Below are 21,902 nucleotides of genomic sequence, written 5' to 3' on the forward strand. Positions count from 1 at the left end.
GCTGTAGATGTTCTCCCTAGAAAAATGTGGCCTGCCTGTGGTTTTGAACAATTTTGGTGGTGAGTGCAGAGGACCCAGGGACAGACCTCAGACAGAAAGCTCTGTTTCTGAGGGGCGGTCTGCCTGGCTCACCTGCCGGGGGCTCGAGATTCTGGAAGTTTACACCTAACATCCCTGAGTGCAACACCACCCGAGGTTAGGCACAAAGCACAGGCGGAGCAGGGCCACGCGCACCACCAGAGTCCCCGGAAACGCAGCGTTGTTTGCTTTCCATGTTTAGCTTGCAACATCTTACACCGCTAACAAGAAGCATGCAGGTACCTCTCCACTCCACTCAGTTTCCACTTGTGCTTCTGGGACATCAGCAGTCCCCCACCCCAAGCTGCCTGAAAAAGAAGATCAAACAAGGGGAAAGGTAGGAGGTTTTCATTCCCAGATGGTGGTGTCTTCCAGAGTGATGAGTCTCAAGTGAGACCGATCTGCAGGCCTCAGGCAACCTCCTTCTGGGGCCAGGCCACAAAGTTGGAGTTGGAGGATCATTCTAAGATGTCAAGTTGACCCCTATTTACAGAGGTATAAGGAGCCAGCCCGGGGCACATCTCCTCAGTCTGTATGAGCTGGAGAAAGATCCTACCCTTACTTCCTCACCTCCACTAGTCCTAGTGAGGTCCGGGTTCTCAGAACGAGAGACCCTGTGGTCACCACAGTTTATGTGGAGAAGATGGACCAGGACCCACAAATAGCTTTCAAGTTGCAAGTCAGAGTGGCCCAACCCAGTGCCACTGAAAGTGCAGTCACACAGCAGAGATCCTGCACCAGAATATCTATCAAGCATGGCTTCCTTCACCGAAGAAGTCTTTCCAGGAAAAATAAATCATCTGATCCAAACACTGTGCTCAGGCTGTGAAGGTTTATGATGAGTGATGGTTGGCATAAGCTCTTTACCTCACCACAGGACATTAGCAAACCATTTAGAGAGGGCAGTTGATCTTCAAGCCACACTTTGCCTAATCTGCTGATCTTAACTTACATCCCTTCAATCCTCCCCTCAAGAGGTGCTGCTGTTTTCCTCTGAAAATGGCACACATCTACCTCTACCTCTATTCATTTTTAGTGTGACTAAGCCTTGAGTCAAAGCATCTCAAATATAATTTAGCGTCTTGGTTGACCAAGCTAAAAAATTGAGAATTTGGTAGTCCACATTTTCCAGTAAGTTGTTAACTTGGCTTTCCTGTCTAATTACATGAACACCTAACTCTGGATTTCTATATAAATGCAAATCCCTTCATACACTCCCCTCCTTGGCGGTGCTGGGGACTGAACTTAGATCCTCTTCACTGAGCTACATTGAGACAAGATCTTGCTAAGTTGTTAACTTGCCCAGCTGGGCTCAAACTTGTGATCCTCCTGCCCATCAGGAAGACAGACCTGAGTATGTGTGACCGTGTGTAGGCCCTAACCCTCTGAGGGCATTTCATGGATTGAAAACCAAGTGTTCAGCTCTAGCGCTGGTCATAGAAAAAAGAATATTTCGTGTTGGGAACCTCAAGGCATCATAAGCCCCAGGACCCTTCCAGCAAATCTTGTCTACCATGTGAGCTGTGTGTTCCTCTGCCTCTCAGATCTTGAAAAGCTTAAGTATCACCATTTTGAAGATACTAAAGTAAAAAAGAGGGTATGAGAGAGAAAAGACATCGTATCCCATGCACCCCGATAAAGGGCACCCCAGCACACTTCAGTGAGCGGTCCCCGAGGGGTACTTACATCCACGTGCATCCAGATCTTGTACTTTTTGCAAATGTCAGACACAGCTAACAGAGGGTCAAATGCGCCGTACACAGTGGTTCCAGCTGTGGCACTCACAAGGAAAGGGACAAATCCCTACACAAACGAGAAAACCCCATGGATGTAAGCAGGAGGGCAAGCCTTCTTTTAAGAAGCTGATCAGAAGCAAGGGAAATCTTCCCCCAGCACGCATGGCTGCGTGTTTGGAACCGTCAGCAGTGGCATCACCACACAGGAGCCTGGTATGAATCAGCAGCCACTACCTCAATCTGTGCTCCTGGACATTCTGCGGGAACCGACAGCTGCCTCAGGACAGCAGACACTCTGCTCTCAGGAAAGGACACGCTGAGCCAGGGGCCGTCAGTGATGTCTAGAAGCCATTTATTCATCACTCGGTGGCCTTTCTGGCCCCGTTAGTCCTTTTGCGCATTTCTAGTTTTCTTGACAACAAGGGCTCTGAGCTTACTACTTCCTCCAGTGTGAGCAGGTACAGGAAGAAAGAGGAAGAATCTTAGTGAGAAGAGTTTGCACGGGTCTACACAATGAGGCACAACTTTGATCCATTTGATTAGTCCTCAGCCTGTCTGATGATTGCTAAATGAAGACTGCAACAGTAGGCTGTGTTGGGAGAAGGCAGAAGTGTCATAAATGGAATTAGCCGCCTCATCCCAGGACTGTATCCATTTACAGAACACGATGTTACAGGGTCAGTCTTTAGGTGGCAGCAGAGGTTTGATTTTGTGGTTTATGTCACAAGCACAGTTCTGGTAGAAGAACCAGGTTATAAGGGAAAAAGAAAAGAATTATCCCTAAGTGTATAAAAACAAAATGCCTGTGTATATTGCTAAACCGGGAACTATAGAACAGATTCACCAAAAGTTACACAGCATTTTAAAAACAAACTCTCTGACTTGTGAACCATTCTGATGTACAAATGCTTTCCACGCCCTGTGGGAATCTTTGGTGAGTCTTCAGAACTTACTGCTTCTAAAACACAGTTCTAAATTGCTCCTTACACTATCAGATGTATGGAGAGTCAATCATCTCAGATGTGTTTAGGCAGAAAAAACTGGTCCTTTTAAATAACCGTACCACTGTAACTCACATGCTACCTGAACATTCTGGTGTCCTCTGCCTGTGACAGTGATCTTCAGTTGTGTGCTGGTTTAATGAGCACGCTCAACATACTAGAGGGCAATAATCTAAGACCTGCATAAGTCTTAAACCTTTTCTTTAGACCCTGTGCATAACAAAGAGAAACAAATAATGACTGGATGCAGGACTCCATACTCTTTTTAGAGCTGGGAGGTTTGAAGCCTGGAGCCTGCTTTGGTATAGATCTAAAATGTCCTCCAGAAGTCTGACATGTTTTGGGGCTTTTCGAAGGTGAATGGATCACAGGGCACCCTCCTCGTGAGCAATCAATCCGCTGATGAGTTCGCAGCTCAGCAAGCTGTGAGGAGGCCTGGCAAAAAGAGCTGAGCCACTGTGGGTGTGACCCGGAAGGGGTTTCCTTGTCCCTAACTCCTCCCTCCTCACTCTCTGCTTCCTGGCTGTCATGGGTCGAGCAGCTTTTCTCTGCTAGGCTCTTCTGCCACACCATTCATGAGCTGAACCCTTTACGACCAGGAATCAAATAAACTCTTCTTCCTTTAAGCTGTGGGTGCCAAGTATTTTGTCTCAGTAATGCAGGTTCTTTTTAAAAATAAAACCCAAGTGAGTTCTGGTTAGAAATGGAAACACAGATCCTCAGCTTGTTGTGGGCTAGGTAAGATCCCTACAAAAACTTACTTTCTGTTTGACTTCAACGATTCTTCTTTCAAGATCAGATGGAATCATTTTCCCCCTGAAAGGCAAAATAAATATAGCATAGGTTTGTTTGGAATAAGTTGGTGTTCTTTGTTGTTTTACAATGTGAGCGGACACAAGAGGTTTAAATCCAATCCTGTACCATGGATAATAATGCTCAGCTAAAACTTGTGAAATGCATTTCCCTCCCTGAATGATGACACAAGGCTCTCGTCTGTGGGAATACTTGGGAGGCTTCTGACCACACTGTGTTTTCCGGTAGAATTTCCGTAGGGTGCCTTTACTCTGTAAAAAGACTGATTTTAAGTCATGCTCTCAATTCAGTTAAAATAGGCTTGATGTGGAGCTAGACATTTGGCAGTGAAAGGAGAGTGCAGAGAAAAACCATTTGTATTCCAAAATTTCTAGAGCATGCACCCACGATTTTACATGTAGGTGAAATGCCAAGAAAAGACATTCTGAAATATTTGAATCAAGTATTAAGTCCCTAAACCACCTAGTTACATCCCAAGTGCTAAGAGCATGAAGTAGACCATGAATTCATGGTCTCAAATTTTAAACACAGATAGTTGCATAGGAAGAAGAAACATCATTTCATTCTCAAAATATCTCTTTCTTAAAGTGAAAACACAGATAATAATTTCCTTTGTACTATGGTAATCAGAAGAGCTTATTTTTACAACAAGCCAAATGTGGCTGGATGTGTGGTGTTACCAAAGTCAATTAATTTCCTATGCCAAATATCTCTGGAAGATAACAGAATTACTATGATTGAATAATAAATACAAAATGATGTGAGAAGGGATCGGCATTTGGTAAGTGTTCAATAAATGTTAGTTTTAATTGATGAGATTATTTATGCAGTGCGACATTCCTATTTCAAGATTAAGGGGGAAAAAACAAAGGACAGATAGAGTAGTTACAAGGTACTGTAGGCAGTGACATATTTTCTAAGGTTGCTGAACGTTTCACGTGGGGATCATTGATCGAGGTTTTATAAAGACAATCTGGAAAACCAAGTAAGAGGTGGTTACCACAGTGAGTGGCTGGGACACTATGGGCACTTAGAGCCTTCGGTGATGGGGTTTTAATCTTCTCACCAGCTCAGCAGCACAGTCTTGAGTGTTCTCGCGAAGCTGGAGGCACAGTGAGTACTGGGCTCTGTCGTTACACCTTCTGGTGTTGTCTTGCCTAGGGTACTGAAGTATGATTGGGGGGGTACTGGGGATCGAACTCAGGACCTTGCACTTGTGAGGCAGGCGGTGGCACCCCTAAGCTCAATCCCCAGCCCTACATACTGAAGTATGGTATTCTATCAGAAATCAGTTCCCTAACTTTTCGTTTTTGAAAATAATTTGAGCATTATAGGGTGAGTAGGTAAGTTATATTTTCTGCCATTTTCATCTCCGGCCTATAAAGGAGGTGCAACAAAATAGCAGGAATATACAGCAGACATTAAACCACGAGGCACAGGAAGCCCTGATTTAGGTGAAGCTGTTTTCCAAAGTGAAACAGTTCACGTGTAGTACCTGGGTGCTGGCGGTGCAGGGCCCAAGGTTAGTCTGTCCAGCTGGGGTAGAGCAAAGGGCACAGCAGGTACCCTGCGAGTAATGGCCAGGGAAGGAGCCCTAGAAAGCATCTCCCTCCCCGTTTTCCTGCCCTTCACAGCTTGGCCTGTGGGCTCCCTTAAAGCAGTAAGGTTAACTTCAGGCACCTCTCCAGCCCTGCTGTCAGCAAAATGCTAATCTTACAGAAGAAATTCCAGTAGTATATCATATTTGTCTTTCATGTACAGCTTTAAGCACATTAATATTGCCATAGGTTTCTTTTTCCCAGTATGAAGACTAAACCTAGCACCTTCATACTGAGTTATAACCCCAGCCTCCCATTTTTACATTTTTATTTTGAGGCAGGCTCTCCCTAACAGGCTAAATTGCCTGCCTGGGCTTGAACTTGTGATCCCCTGACCTTAGCTTTCCAGAGTCCTGGGATTAAGGTGTGTGCCACCATGCCCAGTGTCACAGTACTTTTGCAGGTAAACATGAAACCCGAGAAGGAAACTTCTGAGAAATTATTTTGGAAATCTTGGGTTTGACCTAGTTTATACCAGCTTGGAGAATCCAGGTGGATGAGCGTGACAAGTGGTATTCGCTCATCTACCCACATTACACATTTTGTTAACAACTAGGGGGGAGCAAGAATCGCTGCAGGGTCGGAATTACAGTGCACTACAATGTGGAGGCTTGATTCTAGCTTAACCTCATTTTTCAAAACAGTGAAAAGGTTCAGAGGTAAAGCGATGACCCAAACCAAAGAACCTTTCCCAAGAGAAATCACGGCTGGTGAAAGGTGGATTGTAACTAGAAATATAACCCTAAACTCCCAGAACAAACTCAAGAGGGCGAAGAAGATAGCAAATGAATTCAGGAAGACTGGGTTCTGCCTGTCGTTGGGAGTGGAACCCAAGGTCTTTGTGCTGAGCGACATCTCCAGCCCCCACCCTTTAAAATGTGAGACAGGATCTCCCTGAGGCGTCCAGGTTGGGCTCAAACTTGTGATCCTCTTGCCTCAGACTCCTAGAGAACTGGGATCACAGGTGTGCATCCCCGAGCCTGGTGGCCAGACTCTGTTAGAACGAAATAAGATGTGGTTTCTGTGAATCAGCGGTGCCATGCAAGCCTGTGTGGAAAGCAGAGATAAACACATTGTCGCTTTCATTTCTCTATCAGGTGAGTTTGGGCGGAAGGGAGAGAGACAGGGACCACCCTTCCGTACGGAACTGGGCAACTATGGCTTAACCAGGTAACTATGCTCTTTGCAGAACACACCTGAGCAGCCATGACAACCTCTGTAACCTGTCACTAAAGAAGCATAACGGACTGAGAAAGTTCTGCCAGAACTCTTACTCTCTCCCTCTCCACTGCTCTGCAATGTGTAAATCCTGCTTGCCGGTTCCCAGGGAAACTCCAAAGGAATTGTGAAAACAGGTAACAGGGAAGCGCACTTCTATTTAGAGCTCTCGCTTGGGTGCCGGTGCCGGCACTAACAGCTACTTTTTGTTCCTGTCTTTGATAAGAGTGCCCTGTCCAGGGTCCTCGCAGTTTCCTGCTTTGGGAGGAGCAGGCTTGTCAAAACATAGACCGGATGCTGGCTGCTGACAGACAGAGTGACAGGAGACGTGGGCAGCCCCAGCCGTTCCTAGGCACTGCCTTCCAGGTCCGTATGTGTTGTGTCCACTGAGCTCAGATCCTGGGATAGGCAGAGGGTGGAAAGACACCAGCTGGAGCTGTGCAACTAGAAGGAAAAGTTTAACCAGAGGATATTAATGTACTTACTTTCCCCTAATAGTTAAGCTGACTGAGTTTGGGGACAAACTTTTCATCTTTTGATCTTAGAATTGACCAGATTACTTCAGAACACTGGTTCTTGAAACACAGTGTGCATAAGGATCACCTAAGTATTTGTTTAACAGCAGATTCTGGGCTTCATTCTTAGGGATTTTGATTCATAGGTCAGTCTAGGGTTGAAGAATTAAATCACTGCACAAATATTTACTGAATACTTTGTGCAAATATCGTTTGGGACCTGGTGTGCCAGGGCAGACAACAGTTTCGGCTCTCCAGTGCTTCTTACAGGGAGACAAACAGTAAACCAATACATATACAAAAATGCGTTAGAATCTCTATTTCCAGGCAGCACTTAGGTGATCCGGATGTAGGGAAACCTCCACATGTTGAGGAAGCCCGCTGTGTAAGTGGGAATTTTAGCCTGGGAGACATTTAAAGAACTGTGTAAAATGCTAAGTCATTTTCGTTGACCCATGGTGCAGAGCCAGCGTGGTCGCAGAGCAGCATGAGCAGAAGGGGCGGCAGCTGTAATGCTGTGCATCCCCTGCTTGTCCATATGTCACGAGCGAGGGAACTTTGGGTGACACCCAGCGGGCTCCTCTGAGGGTCAGATGCTGGCTGGCTGGACCTGGCTTTGCCAGACAAGCTCTTCCTGGTGCCGGGAAGCTTTGGATGGCAGCTGCTACATCCTCTACCTTGGTCTAAAAGCATCCATATGGCATCAGTGTCTATCTGTGACGTGCACACACCCAGTCCGCAGCTCTTAAGTAGCCACTCGTGATTTACAATACCACTCTCGGTTAGCTGTATCAGGAAGGTTAACTGCGAGTCCACATGAGGGCTTTGGACAAATTGATTCTGCACTGAGATTCTCGGTCAGCCATCGCCTTTAAGACGTCACAGGATGCTACGGGATCAGAACCTTCCATAAAGTTGCCTGGAAAGAATCCCAAGTAGCACACCAGGTAGAACCACCAGCAGGAAAGATCTTCTTGTGGGAAGAAAGACACACAAACTCACAGGATGGGCTGTGAGTTCTAATCCAGGGCCGTATCCCTGTGGTCCTGAAGGAAAGAGCTGTCGATCTTACCACCTGGGGCACGTTCCCAGACACTGTGCCTGAAGGTGGGTTCCCTCATCACACAGGCAGAGCTGGAGCCATTCGTTGGCCCTGAAACTGCAGACATGTTACTAAACTTTTCTAGTTGGTGAGGTTTCACTCTGTTCTCAGAAATACGTGTGCAAAGAAGGCAGATGCATGAACTTTTCTTGACGGAAATGGATGACGGTTACCCTCATGGATGATAATGGCTATAAGTGTTGACAATTGTTATTAATAGGACTCCAGGGCAGCAAAAATGAATAGCCAGTCTTAAAAGGGGTCATCACACGATGCCTAATACATGATCCCTCATCCTCCTGCCCTCACTCCAAGACAGTTATCACTGCACTGACGTGGCAGATGAGGAAACCGAGGTTAAAGGAGGTGTTGAATGCGGCTAAAAGCTTGGAATATGAAGAACCGATAACTCAGTACCTGCCCAAGATTCAGCAATAACATGTATTACAAGACTTTTAAATTCTTCCTTTTATTAATTTATAAAATGACAACAGCACTCATCTCATGAGATGTGCATGAAGATTAAATAAGATAGTAGTATGAAACTCCACCTCACCCTGGCCTGGTGATGCACACCTATAATTCCAGCACTCTAGGAGGCTGAGGCAGGAGGGCTGCAAGTCAGAGCTCAGCCCAGGCAACTAAGTGCCTCAAAATAAAAAGTAAAAAAGGGGGTGGGGTGCTGAGGATGGAGATCATGGAGAAAAGCCCTGGATTTAATCCCCATTACCAGACACACATGCACACACACACACACACACACACACACACACACAAGCAAAAACTCTGCCTAGCATATAGGAATGATTCAATACACATTATTCTCATTTGAATTATTAGCAGCAATACTACCATTCTATGGCTTACAGGATATTAAAAAGCTACCAGGATGCAGATTTCAAACCCTGAGCTGTCTGATATCAAAACTCAGATTCTTAGCCCTGCACAAAAGCCTTGACTAAAAATAAATTTTCAGGTTGAGTTCTAGAATTGCAGTGATATTTGCACATTTTCTAACATGGTTCCTAGAAAGTGGCCTGGATTTGGTAGTTCCTTGACCTAGTTCCTACTGCTGTTATCACTGGCTAGTAATGCAAGAAAAACACCTAACCTCATCCTAAAACACAGTGCCTTATCATCCTTTAATACTGTGCTTCCTCACGTAACACTCAAATGCTATAGGAGTAACAGTAACCTGCTGTTTTTCCCCATTTGTTTGTGTTTGTTTTTAAACTTGTCAGTGCTAAGCAAAACTGTTTCTCTAACAAGACTGCAATGTAAATACAGCAAGAGGAGTTCATGCACCCAAGTGAGTTTCCAATTGCCCAGAATGTGCGCGGACTGGAGAAGTAGCCCATACTGACAGGAGAGGAAATTGCTGAAGATGAATTGCAGACAAGCAGTAAAAATTACCAGAGTTTCCCTGGAGAAAGTGCTCCCTGTAAATTTACATGTTTACTTTGAACATGGTAGCCTGTCTCAGGAATGAGTAACTGAACAAACAAAAGGCAACACAGATCATTTAAGAAGCACTTGTTAAGTGAAATGAATCAGATATACATGCTTAAATATAGCATATTCCTCTTATATGACAAACCCACATTATAAATAAAGAGCCCAATAAAAGACGGATAATAGGAAGTAGGGAGCCAGATCTTTCTCACGAGAAAGGCTGTAAGAGACGAGGGGAGAAAGGGGAGGAAAAAGGGATGAAAAAGGAACTGAGATGTGGACCCCCCACAAGGAATGTGAACATTCTGTACTGCAAACATAGACTCAGGGGAAAAGGACGGACTTGCGTTATAAAACAGCCCCTTTGCAAAGAATTTTACTGTATTACAGTGAACTTTTTCGTCCCTTTAATATGTAATTCAATGTGGAAAAAATTTAACTGTAATAATTAACCCTCTTTTTCTCTTTTAACATTTGATTTCCAATATGCACAGTAGGCTCACTTAACATTATGATCAGGTTATGGGATCAAGGTGTTTTTCATGATTGCTATATGTAGTGCGAGTAAAAGTTATCCTTTGTGTTGACATTTTCCAAAAGTATTTGCTCTCACGTTCTCACTATATGACACAAACGATGTGTGTTGGTGACTCCGGTCACGGTGCGGTAAGGAGCCACCATCTTTCGTACAAGAACTGTCCTTATTTTTGCCAGTACCGTCAGAGCTAAGGAGGAGTCCATGGTGCGGAGAGTTCCTGTGGGCGGGCAGTGAGATGAGCTCCCACTTCCCCGGAGAGCTCTCGTCCGTGACAGCCTTTGCAGAGAAGGAAGCCACCATGACCAGAACTCCACCTGCCCCGTGAAGACCTATGCTCGGCTATTCTAGACCACTTCTTTCTTTCCATTTTTAAAAAAATAAGTCAAGGGTTCATAATCAAATAATGGGAATGACGTGACCATAACGCATGTCATCCTCTCCGAAGTAGTTATTCAGTGCAAAACACACACCAAGAAGTTCTTACAAAAAAGAAACAAGCAATGATACAAACTTTCTTTTCAACAGACTAAGATAAACTATTACTACAAATGAAACAAATTAGCATATATATGGAAATATTTTTAAAACAAGGGGATATGTCATTTGAAGAAGTACTTGAGTTTCTCCCACTTCCTATTTATCTCTCCTCTAAATAACTTTTGAGGTCAGGAGAAATAAAAGTGACAATCATAGAACATTAGAAATTAATGATGTGAGGGCTGGGGATTTAGCTCAGTGGTTCTGCTGCCTACCTCACAATCTCAAGGTCTGCAGTTCGATCCCTGGTACAAAAAAAAAATTAATAATGTGAAAACACTACATACACAAGCATATAAAGCATTCCAAATTATTTTCAGAGGAAAGTATATACCTCTAAATGCTTCTGAAATTAAACAGAAAATAAAAATAAAGTTTAATCTAAAAAGCTAAGGAAACCATAAGAAACAATGTAGGCAGAAAGAAGGAAAGGATTTTTCAGTGAATTAGACAACTTAATAAAGTATAATTAAACAATAAATTCAAAAGCTGAGATACTGGAAAGATTAATGGACCACAAATATTTGATTAGTCTAATCAGGAAAAGAGAAAATGGGATATTTAAAATGTGAAGCGAGGTTACAAACAAAGATATCTTAATTTTATAAAAGAATTCTAGGTAAAAATGTATGACAATCTCAAAAATTCTGAGGAAAAATGTAATTTTTATTAAGGAAAATATAAATTACAAGAACTGATTCAAGAATAGCCCAAACTGGAAAACAAAACAAAACAAAACAACTACCATGAAAGAAGTGGGAGGAAATTCACTAAGAGACAAATACAACCTACTTTTCAAACTGCCACACTCAGATGTTTCAGCAGTGAGGTTTAATAAGCCTGCTATTGGGAGATAATGTGTTTTAAAGTTGGCAGTAGAAAGCTGCAAAATTTATTTTCTGAAACTGACTCTGAAACCAAAATGTATCAAATGTACCCCAGAAAAACTTACAGATATATCTTACAAATATAGCTTCTGAATTTAATATTAGAAAATATAATCCAGAAGGAAATTAATGATTAGCATAGGGCCATTGGAATTTGTTGCAAGAATGAAAATGTATAAACTACTGGGAAATCTTTTCAGAAAATTTATTCCTCAATAGATCAAAGTGAGAAAATCATAGTGTCATTTCAATTGATTTATAAAAAAAATACGACAGTTTTCATCCATTTGAGAAAAGAAGGAAAGGACAGAAGATGGAAAAGCAAAGAAGGTGAGAAAGAAAAACAAGAAACAGTTATTAGTAAAATAAGAAAAAGTGAGCACTTCTTTAACACAATTCAGGACATCTATTTCAAAACATGAGTTAACTTCACATCTAAATGGAAAATCTTATATATATTTCAATTAAATTTAGGAGCAAGATAATTCTTTAAAAAACAGAAAACCAAACAAAAATGGGTAAGGAGATTGAATCAGCAATCAAAACAAAACAAACAAAAAACCTTTATCAAAGAAAGCTCGGGCCCTAATATATTGATGAGACAATTTTATCAGACATTTAGAGATGATTAATAGCAATCAATCTCAAATTCTTTCACATAACTGAGGAGGAAGGAACACTTCTGAACTCATTCCACATAGCCAGAATTACTCTGATATCAAAGCTAGGAGAAGACTCGACAGAAAGAGAAACCCAAAGAACACAGATGTAAAAACCTTCAATAGAATACCAGCTTTCTGAACTTAACAGCAGTTTAGAAGGATCATATACCATGATAAAGTAGGATTTATCCTTGAGAGATGATGATGGCTGAACCAAAGAAATCAATAAATGTGATGCACTACATTAACATGATAGGTAAAAACCACATGACCACTTCAATAGATACTGAAAAAATGCTTGACAGGATTCAGTATCACTTCATGATAAAAAATTCTCAATAAACTAGGCATAGAAGGAATGTACCTGAACACATGAAAAACTCACAGCTAACACATTGTATTCTAAACATTGCATTCTTTCCTTTAAGATCAGGAACAAGATGAAGATGCCATTTCTTGCTACCTCTATTCAACATATTAGAAGTAGAAGTTCTGGCCAAAGCAATTAGGTAAGAAAAAGTAATAAAAGATACCCTAATCAAACAGCAAATTTAACTGTCTCTATTTTCATATTATCTCATTTTATACAAAAAGCCTCCACCAAAAGTTATTCAGAAATAATAAACAGTAAAGTTGCAGGATAAAAAAATCAACACAAACAAATCAGTTGCTTTACAATATATTAAAAAAATAAATCAAGGAGACAATTCCATTTGCAACAACACGGAAAAGAATAAAATACTTAGAAATGAATTAAATTGAGATGTCAAAGAACATGTATATTTAAAATTACACAATATTGACAAAAAATTAAAGATATAAATAATGGAAAACATTATGTGTTCATGGGTTGGAAAAATAAATATTGTCAAAATTTCCACATTTCTCCTCAAAGAAATCTATAGATTCAATGAACTCTGCATCAAAATTCCAATGGTGTTTTCACCGAAATACAGAAAACAATTGGAAAATTTGTATGGGAATGTAAAGATCATGAGTAAGTATAGCAACCTTGAACAAGAAGAATAATGTTAGAGGCATCACACTTCCTGATTTCAAGTTAGATTATAAAGCTATAGTAAAAAAAGAGTATGGCACTGGCATAAAAACAGATACAAACCAGTGGAACAGAGTGAAGAGCCCAGAAATAAATCCACACTCATATGGTCAAATAACTGCTGAAAAAGATGTCAAGAAAGCACAATGAGAAAAAGCAGTCTCTTCAAGAAGTAATACTTGGAAAACTTGATATCTACATTAAAAATGATATTAGGTCTTCATTTTATACTGTACTCAAAACAGATTGACTAGAACTGAAACTGTAGAACTCCTAAAACAAACGAACAAACAAACATGGGGGAAAGCTCCATGATATTGATCTTGACAAAGATTTTTCAGATGTGTCACCAAGAATCTAGATAACAAAAATTAACAAGTATAGCCATGCATGGTGGCCTATTTCTATAATCCCAGCACTCTGGGAAGCTGAGGCAGGAGGACTGCATATTTGAGTCAAGCTTTGGCAACTCATCAACATAGGAAGACCTTGTCAAAAAAAAAAAAAAAATAGTCCTTAGGTTCAAGCCTAGTAAGACACACACACACACACACACACACACACACACACACACACAGAATAGAAAACAAGTGGAGCTATAGCTAACTAAAATATTTCCACACAGCAAGGGAAGCAATCAACAAAATGAAAAATCAAAATGATCTATGACATGTGAGAAAATATTTGCAACCAAGTAACAGATAAGAAGTCAATATCTAAAATATAAAAGGATCTTCACTCTATTAGAAAAAAATACTCCCCAAAAAACAAAGAAAAAAACAAAAACAACCTGATTCAAAAATTGGCAAAGAACCTAAATAGCCATTATTCCTAAGGATAAATAACCAAAGTAAGAAATAACCAAAATAAGATACAGAAATAACCAAAAGGTACAGGAAAAGGTGCTTAACACCTCTATCAAGGAAATGCGAATCAAAACCACAATGAGAGATAATCTCATACCTGTTAGGGTGGCTGTTGTAAAAAATCAAAAGATAACAAGTATTGGGCAAGGATATGGAGAAAAGAAACTCTTATACACTGTTATCAGGAATGTAAGTTGGCACAGGCATTATGGAAAACAATGTGGAAATTCCTCAAGAAATAAAAACATACCTACTATATGATCCAGAAATCCTACTTCTGGGTAGATATCCAGAGGAAATAAAATCAGCAGTATTTATAAAAGATATTGTCATCTCCATGTTTACAACCACCTTACTATTAATAGTCAAGACACAGAAACAAATCTAAATGTCTGTGTACATGAGTGGATAAAGAAAATGCAGAGATAGCCGGGTGTGGTAGCGTATGCCTCTAATCCCAGCACCGCGGAGGCTGAGGCAGGAGGATCGCTGTGAGTTCGAGACCAGTCTGGGCTACACAGTGAGTTCCAGGTCAGTCTCAACTACATAGTAAGACCCTGTCTCAAAAAAAAAAAAAAAAAAAAAAAAAAAAAAAAAAAAAAAAAAGAAAGAAAGAAAAGGCAGAGATATATGTGGATATAGTATTTTCCAGCCTCAAAAATGAAGGAAATCCTAAGTGAAATAAGCCAAGCAAAGAAAGACAAACTCTGTATGCAAATGCATATTCACAGAAATAGTAGAAGGATGACTCACAGGGATTAGGGTAGGGATGGGAGAAATGGGCAGATACTGGTCAAATGGAATAAATTTTCAGTGACAAATGAGTAAATTCTGTACGGCATAGTGACTTAAGTTAGGGCACTGCATACCTGGAATTTGCTGGAGTAAATGTTAGGTGTCCTCCCCCAGACGGTAATAATGTGAGAGATGGATAAACTAAGAAGCGTGACTATGATAAACAATTCACAATGTACACATGTTCTAAAACATTGCAGTGTTCACCTTAAATATACACTCAACAAAGCCGGATAAAAGTAATTATCTTAAAATTTCAACCAATAAATGAACTAAGAAAGTACAACCTTTGGAAGGGAGATAAAATAATAACCAGTATCTGTTCTGGCTTAGATCTTGAAAGTTCCCCAGAGGCTCCTGTGATATGTGTTCCCTGGTGCAGCAGTATTCAGAGGGGGCACTGTTGGGGGGTGACTGGATCACGAACACCCTGGTGGTACAAATGGAGTAATCCATTACGAATTCATAGCTAATGGGTTTTGCAGGAGGAGGCTCTATCTTTTTCCCCTGGCTACCATGCGGTGAGCAGCTTTTGCTCTACCACGTGCTTCCTGCCATGATGTTTCTTCCTCATCACACACCCAGAAACAATGGAGCCAGCTGACCATGAACAGAACCTCTGAAACCATGAGGCAAAACAAACTCTTCCCCCTTAAAGTTAATTTTCCTACACATTTTGTCACAACAATGGAAAGTTGACAGACACAGTATCCAAACTATCAGTCAACTGTATCTACCATAACTCAAATTTTTTAAAAATTAAGAGGCTGCTCACATTCCAATAATGGTTATTAGGAAATAGAGAGAGATACCTTTAATAGTGGCAAGAAAAAAATTTTAAATATCTGGAAATAAACTTAACAAGAAATTATAAAATCTAGAAGAGAAAAACAGATCTTTACCCAAAGACACAAAAAAGATTGGGATAAATGGAGAAACAGATCATGATTTTTTGATGAGAAAACTGAACAGTGCAAATATATGATATCTAATTTTAACACAAGTCCCACAGGATCACAAGTGGGACTTCTAAAGGACAGAACCTGAGAAAGTGAGTCTAAACACAACTGGAGGAAAAATGTTAGTTAAGAAAATAGAGGACAAATTACTTTCTATTAAATAGTAAAATATTCTAAGAGTAAAGCGCTTGAAAAGTACGATAATGTAGCCATATAGTCAAATCAGTGAAGCTGAACTGAAAGGCAAAACATTCCCAATAAGAATTCAGTATTATAAGATTATTATGTACATCACTTTACAGATCAGTAATATTTTTAGACCTGAAATGGTGTTGGAACATCTGGGAAAAGATACAGACTTCCCCAACACTTTAGACCAAAATAAATTTTTGTTAGGTATCCTATTCTGGTAATAATAATACAAAGATTCTAAGGAAAACAGAGGAATCTTAACATGCACTAAGAATGGGAAAGATTTTTCTAAAGAAGACACTACAGGTGAAAGAGAGTAACTGATGAACTCTCTGACTACAGAAAAATCAAACATTTTTATAAATATCAAAAGTGAAATTAGGAATCTCATGAGACATTTTAGAAAACACCTGCAACATGCATGACAAAAGACGGCTTTGTTTTGTTTTTCTTTTTGAACCGTAACTATAAGCTTCAAACACTCAACATGAAATACGAACAGGAAGAGTAAAACAGGTTTCATCCATCAAAATGATGCAGCTCCCCTCAGGTTTTTTAACTCCTATGATTAAAGAAGGCGCGAGCAGGGACCCAGTGCACTACTGGGCGGGACATAACTTGGTCAGTTCTCTCCTGAAGGGCAACGTAACAGCAGATATCATGAGCTCAAAAATACTACTTCCAGGAATTTAAGAAAATAATATGAGGACATATGCAAATATTTAAACAATGACGTTTAATGATGTTTAGCACTTTTTAAAAGAGCAAAAACTTCCAGCAATTTAAATGGTTAACAACAGATTTGCTGCTGTTTTAAAAAGGAGCTATCTCCTATGAATTAACTCAAAATAGATCAGAGAACTGGAAGTAAGAGACAAGACTATAAAATGCATAGGAGTAAACATAGGGCAAGAACTTCATAATGATGGATTTGGAAGTCATTTCTTGGGTATGACACCAAAGGCACAGGTAACAAACAAAAAACAGACAGGCTGGGCTTCATGGAAATTAAAACTTTTGTGCATCAAAAGACACTATGAATAAGTAACCTATAGTATGGGAGAAAACATTTACCAATCATATAGCTGATAAAGAACTAATAGCCAGAATATAGAGAACATTCCTAAAACATCAACAAAACTACCTAATTCGAAAGTAAGCAAATGCCTTAAACAGACATTTTTTTTTCAAAGAAGATGGATAAATCGTCAATAAGCAAATGAAAAGATGGTCTACATCATTCATCACGAGGGGAGTGTAAATCAGAACTGCTTTGAGACACTACCTGCATCATGGTGGCTACATTCAGGTAAAAAAAAAAGCACTGGCGAGGCTGTGAAAAGGCTAACAATTTGCACTGCTGGTGGGAACAGAGCATGGTATAGCAAAGCTCTTCCCTAAAAAAATTAAAAGTAGAATTAGATAAAATGAATAGGTAATCTAACACCCCAGTTCTAACAATTCTACCATCTACCCAAACAAGCAACAGCAGAGCCTCAAAAATGTAACTGTACACCCATGTTCACAGCAGCATTCTTCAAGTAACCCACAGGTGGAATCAACGCAAGTGTTTCTAGATAGACGGATGAATCAACAAGTGTGGTATGTACATGTACAGTGAACTATCACGCAGCCTTAGAATGGGTGACCCTGGGGACATTATGCTAAGTGAAACATAACAGTCACAAGGATCAGATACTGTACACTGGTATTTATATGAGTGAGGCACCTATAACAATCAAATCTGTCAAGACTGAATGTGTAATAATGCTCCAGGAGCTGGGGTTGGGGTGGGAGTGACGGGCAGTTACTGTTTAATGGAAAGTTTCTGTTCAGCACCACGGACAGAGCCAGCCAGCCGTCATAGTGATGGCTGCCCAAGAAGAGAACTTCATACCCCTGAAATGCACACTTCAAAATAGTTAATATGGTACAACTCACATGACTCTTCCCACACTTAAAAACCAGGGGACAAAAGAGAAAGGCTCCTTTTTGACTGGTGAACACTAGAAATTCTTTGAATCTAAGCTCTGACTCTGAAGTACCAGCCCTGAGACTGTGGCCCTCTCACATGAGAGGTGCTAGGAGTTAAATGGAAAAGGAAAACTTGCCAACTGTTTAAAATTTTTGTGAATATGGCAACACATTGTGAGCTATGTAGGTACCAGGTAAATAAATGTGAGGAATGCAACGTTTTGTGTTTCTAATTAAATGAATTAGATCACCTGTGTAAAGTGTTTAGGCCTGTGCCCGGTACTCTGCACACATGCACTATCAGCTACGGTGCTATTATTTTATAATATCACTGTACATAGGACACAGGAAGCAAACACTAGCAGCCCAGAGCTCTCTGTAGCTAAACTCCTAGGAACTCTGACACTCAGAGAGTTCCTGCTTTATAATGAATGATTCGGTGTCTCTGAAAGTCTTTCCCGTTATAGCACACTCAACAGCTCCCCAAGGACCTGAAAGAGTTAATTAGCATCCCTAACCACCTTCAGGCACTGGCCACAATTTAGCTAACACAATAAAGAGAGTATAATGACCTCAGATTATTTATACCTTCATCCGTCCAAATCAATTGTATGATAAAGTGTGGTACTTAACAAGCAGAGGGAACTGTAATATAACTGCAATTTATAAAACTAGAGTGACATGTTTTTTAAAAAGCTAAAATGGATATAAAAGCATTAGTAATGAATTTGTGGTGTAAGAGCATTCATCAAACTGGCTGGCTGGATTCTCGTTAGCTAGAGCTAGGATGGCCAGTACTCTTCCAGTCCTATGCCAACCAGGCATCATGTGTCTTCGGCAGACTCCTTCTCTGTAAGGTTCCAGAAAAAGACTGGCAATTTAGATAATGTAAAGGGGAAGCCTGAGGGAGACGGAGGAAATGGAGATGTGCAGCGGGGGAGACAGGCAGGAGAGTGCCAGAGGGAACTGATTTCTAATAGTGCCCCCGAGTCCACAATGATAACAAGTGAGAGAGTGGGGGGGGAGGGAGGGAGAGGGAGGGAGTCTTTCCCGTGTAGGTGTTCAGGTCTGCAGTGCTCCCCAGAGTCCCTCAGATGTCCCCAGGGCAGCCATGTGCAGCGTGAGGAGCTGGAGAAGTGACTGATCACAAGGACCCTGACCGCACCCTAAACACTAGGTCTGTAACTGATGAGACACTGGGAGGTGGCAGGAACTTTAGGAACCCGGAGCGGGAGAAGGCTGTGCCTTCGGAGAGGGCATTTTGCCCCTTGCCCCTTTGCTCTCGCTCTGTCTACTTCCTGTCCATCGCGGGGTGGCCTGCGGTGCCCACCGCTGTATTTCGTCGCATCAACGGAGAGCTGACACACACAGCCCTCCCCTCACAGGGGCCCAGCCCCTACCTCTCCCAAGGCTCATCCTGAAAACACACCCTATGTGCATCTCAGTGTGACGCCATACCCTGAAAATGTATGCGATTAAAATAAAACCTTTAAAAATAAGTTCATCATTGATATTTGCGTCTACTCCTGAGCTATCTTATTTACTAATTTATTAAATGTAATTTATGACTACACATTATTTCCGAGTCAGATACAATGTCATTGAGAAAAAGAATGGAGCATCGTTAACGTTTGTATTTTCCACAGGGCCTATAACTTTATACAGAGTAAATGTTCAGTTAATATTTACATAAATATTAAATAAAAACGAACAAAACCCAAAAAATCATCTTGGATTCAACGCACCTCTCCAGCTTCTGCCCTGTCAATACAAACAAGAGTCAAAACCCAAGAAAACCCACCTCAGCCTGGATTCAACGCCCTCTGCTTCTGCCTACCTCCCGCCTTCCCGTTCCACCTCCCAGCCATGTAGTCTGCACTCACCCACCAGCCCACTGCTAACTGCCTCCTGCCCTCACCCTGCGCTGAAACTCTCCTCGCCATCCTCACCAGCCTGTGTCAGGGCAGCACTCCGCGGCGCTCCTCCCTGAGGGCCTCACGGCGCCACTTCCTGAGTCTCCTCCAACTCGGGCTGCTTCTTCCCAGCTTCCTGCGCAGCCTCCGCTCTTCCTGTCCCTGAAACACGGCCCTCCTCAGTGTCCCCTCAGGCCCACGGCTGCCGAACTCCAGGCCCATCTCAGCACCCTTCACCACCCTCACTCGAATGCACCACACACGCTGCATCTCTGTGTCTGAACCGTCTTCGTCAGTCGAGGTGGATTTGACTCAGAGGGCAGCACCGTGCCAACCTGGCGGCCAAGCCAGAGGCTGCCATTCCTGCTGGGCTGCTCTCCCACCCTGATCACCACTCAGCCTCCACTTGCTGTGGACCTCAGCCCTCCGTGCCCGCTGCTCTCCCACCGCTCGGCTCCCAGCGTCCCTTGCTTGGTACTGTGACAGGCAGCAGCACCGGCGTCTAACTCACACAGCGCCCTGAATTTAAAGTGATCTTCCGAGTGCAGACCTGTGATGCTGGCCCCGAAAGCCCTTCAGCCAGAAGTCCAGTCCGCCCTGCTTCTCGAGCGAGCCAAGCTCTTTGTTCTGTCCGTGGTCTCTGCCCCAAACACTCCTTTCTCTTTGGCCACTGTCCCCGTCCTTGCTCCAGATGTGGGGTTAATGATCACCAGGAGGGAGCTGTCTTCCCGCTACTATGTTTATCTCTCTCGTGTATGTGGCTGGTTTCACATACACTAAGCTTTCAGGTGCGTGTGACTGGGCCCCCAGTGGAGGCCACTGCCACAGGCTCACACCATCCTGTGCCCATTCTATAAGAACTTCCTATTTTTCTAAATTATTATCCATGTGAGACATATTTTCTTTTCCCTCTATTTGGGAAACATCCTTTTCCTTGGTGGCTTAATACAATTCTTTGGAAATTCAATTTTCTTTCACAAATACTTATTTTTCTCTAAATATTAATTCACGTTTCTTCTCTCTCTTTGGACACATCAACACATTAATTTAAATTCCACTAATTTGAAATATCAGATCCAATGCCACTGGAGTAAAAAAAAATTACGCCACTACTGCAAACACTCAATTTTTTGCTAAAAATGAAACACAACTCTTAAACTAGGATGTATGAAATCAGGGTTTCATTCCCCTTTTGAATTTATTAAGAAATGAGAAAAATATGTAATACTCTTGTAGTTATGATATTTGTTGCTAAAATGTAAGTCATGGTGAGCTAAAGTCTTGCATTATCATATTTTATTCCAATCGTTAGAATATATATTAAAATTTAAAGATGTGGTTTTCTATAAAATGAAGTACTACTCAGACATAAAGAATGAGAAGCTAGAGACATTTATAGCTAAGTGGATGCACATTAAGGCCATGCTCTTAAGTGAAACAAATAGGACACACATGTATAAATAAGTAGTTTCTATGGTGTGAAAAACTAAAAGTGTAAATAAGGATCAAAGTGTATATTTGATATTGTGTAACAGGAAGAAAAGGGCTTAAGGAGTAGGGGATGTGGGAAGGGTAGGAGAAAGGAAAGAAGGGAAAGAAAAAATAAGAGAAAAGGAAAAACATGGAAAGAAAGTCTTTGTAAATAGGGAAGGGTGGAGGGGGTGAAGGGAGGACCGGGGAATGGGGAAAAACAAGAACCTGATAAGTCAGGTAAAGGTACAAGATCCCAATGATGAATGCAACTGTACTGTATCCCTAAAATGTACAGATAAACTTAGTGAGGAAAAATTTAATTAAAATGATTTTTACTTTTCAACTCTGAGAGAATCTAGTCTAAACAAATGAAGATTCATTATAGATTTTTTCTCTCTGTTTTATTTGAGAACCATGTTCCACTTAAACGGGTCACCAAAGTAGGCCCCTGGGATCACTAACTAAGGGGGAATATCTCATGGTATCGTTCATCCATCACATGGGGCTCTTGGGCTCGGTGCTAAAAAGGGTGACTC

General features: G+C 41.4%; 1 protein-coding gene across 2 annotated transcripts in view; it reads right to left on the reverse strand.

Moving 5' to 3' along the window:
• The window catches only part of Gad2 (glutamate decarboxylase 2), a 65,522-nt gene that overhangs the window by 21,499 nt on the left and 22,121 nt on the right, over positions 1 to 21,902 (reverse strand). For both annotated transcript variants that reach the window (XM_010614691.2, XM_033759444.1), the window contains exons 7-9: positions 3,577 to 3,631; positions 1,765 to 1,881; positions 322 to 386 (exon numbers count right to left, since the gene is read on the reverse strand). In XM_010614691.2, the coding sequence (XP_010612993.1) occupies positions 322 to 386; positions 1,765 to 1,881; positions 3,577 to 3,631 (237 nt within the window). The remainder of the gene's footprint in view (positions 1 to 321; positions 387 to 1,764; positions 1,882 to 3,576; positions 3,632 to 21,902) is intronic.

This window comes from Fukomys damarensis, unplaced genomic scaffold (genome assembly GCF_012274545.1).
Source record: "Fukomys damarensis isolate Sample0158 unplaced genomic scaffold, DMR_v1.0_HiC HiC_scaffold_37, whole genome shotgun sequence".
In the NCBI taxonomy this organism is placed as follows: domain Eukaryota; kingdom Metazoa; phylum Chordata; class Mammalia; order Rodentia; family Bathyergidae; genus Fukomys; species Fukomys damarensis.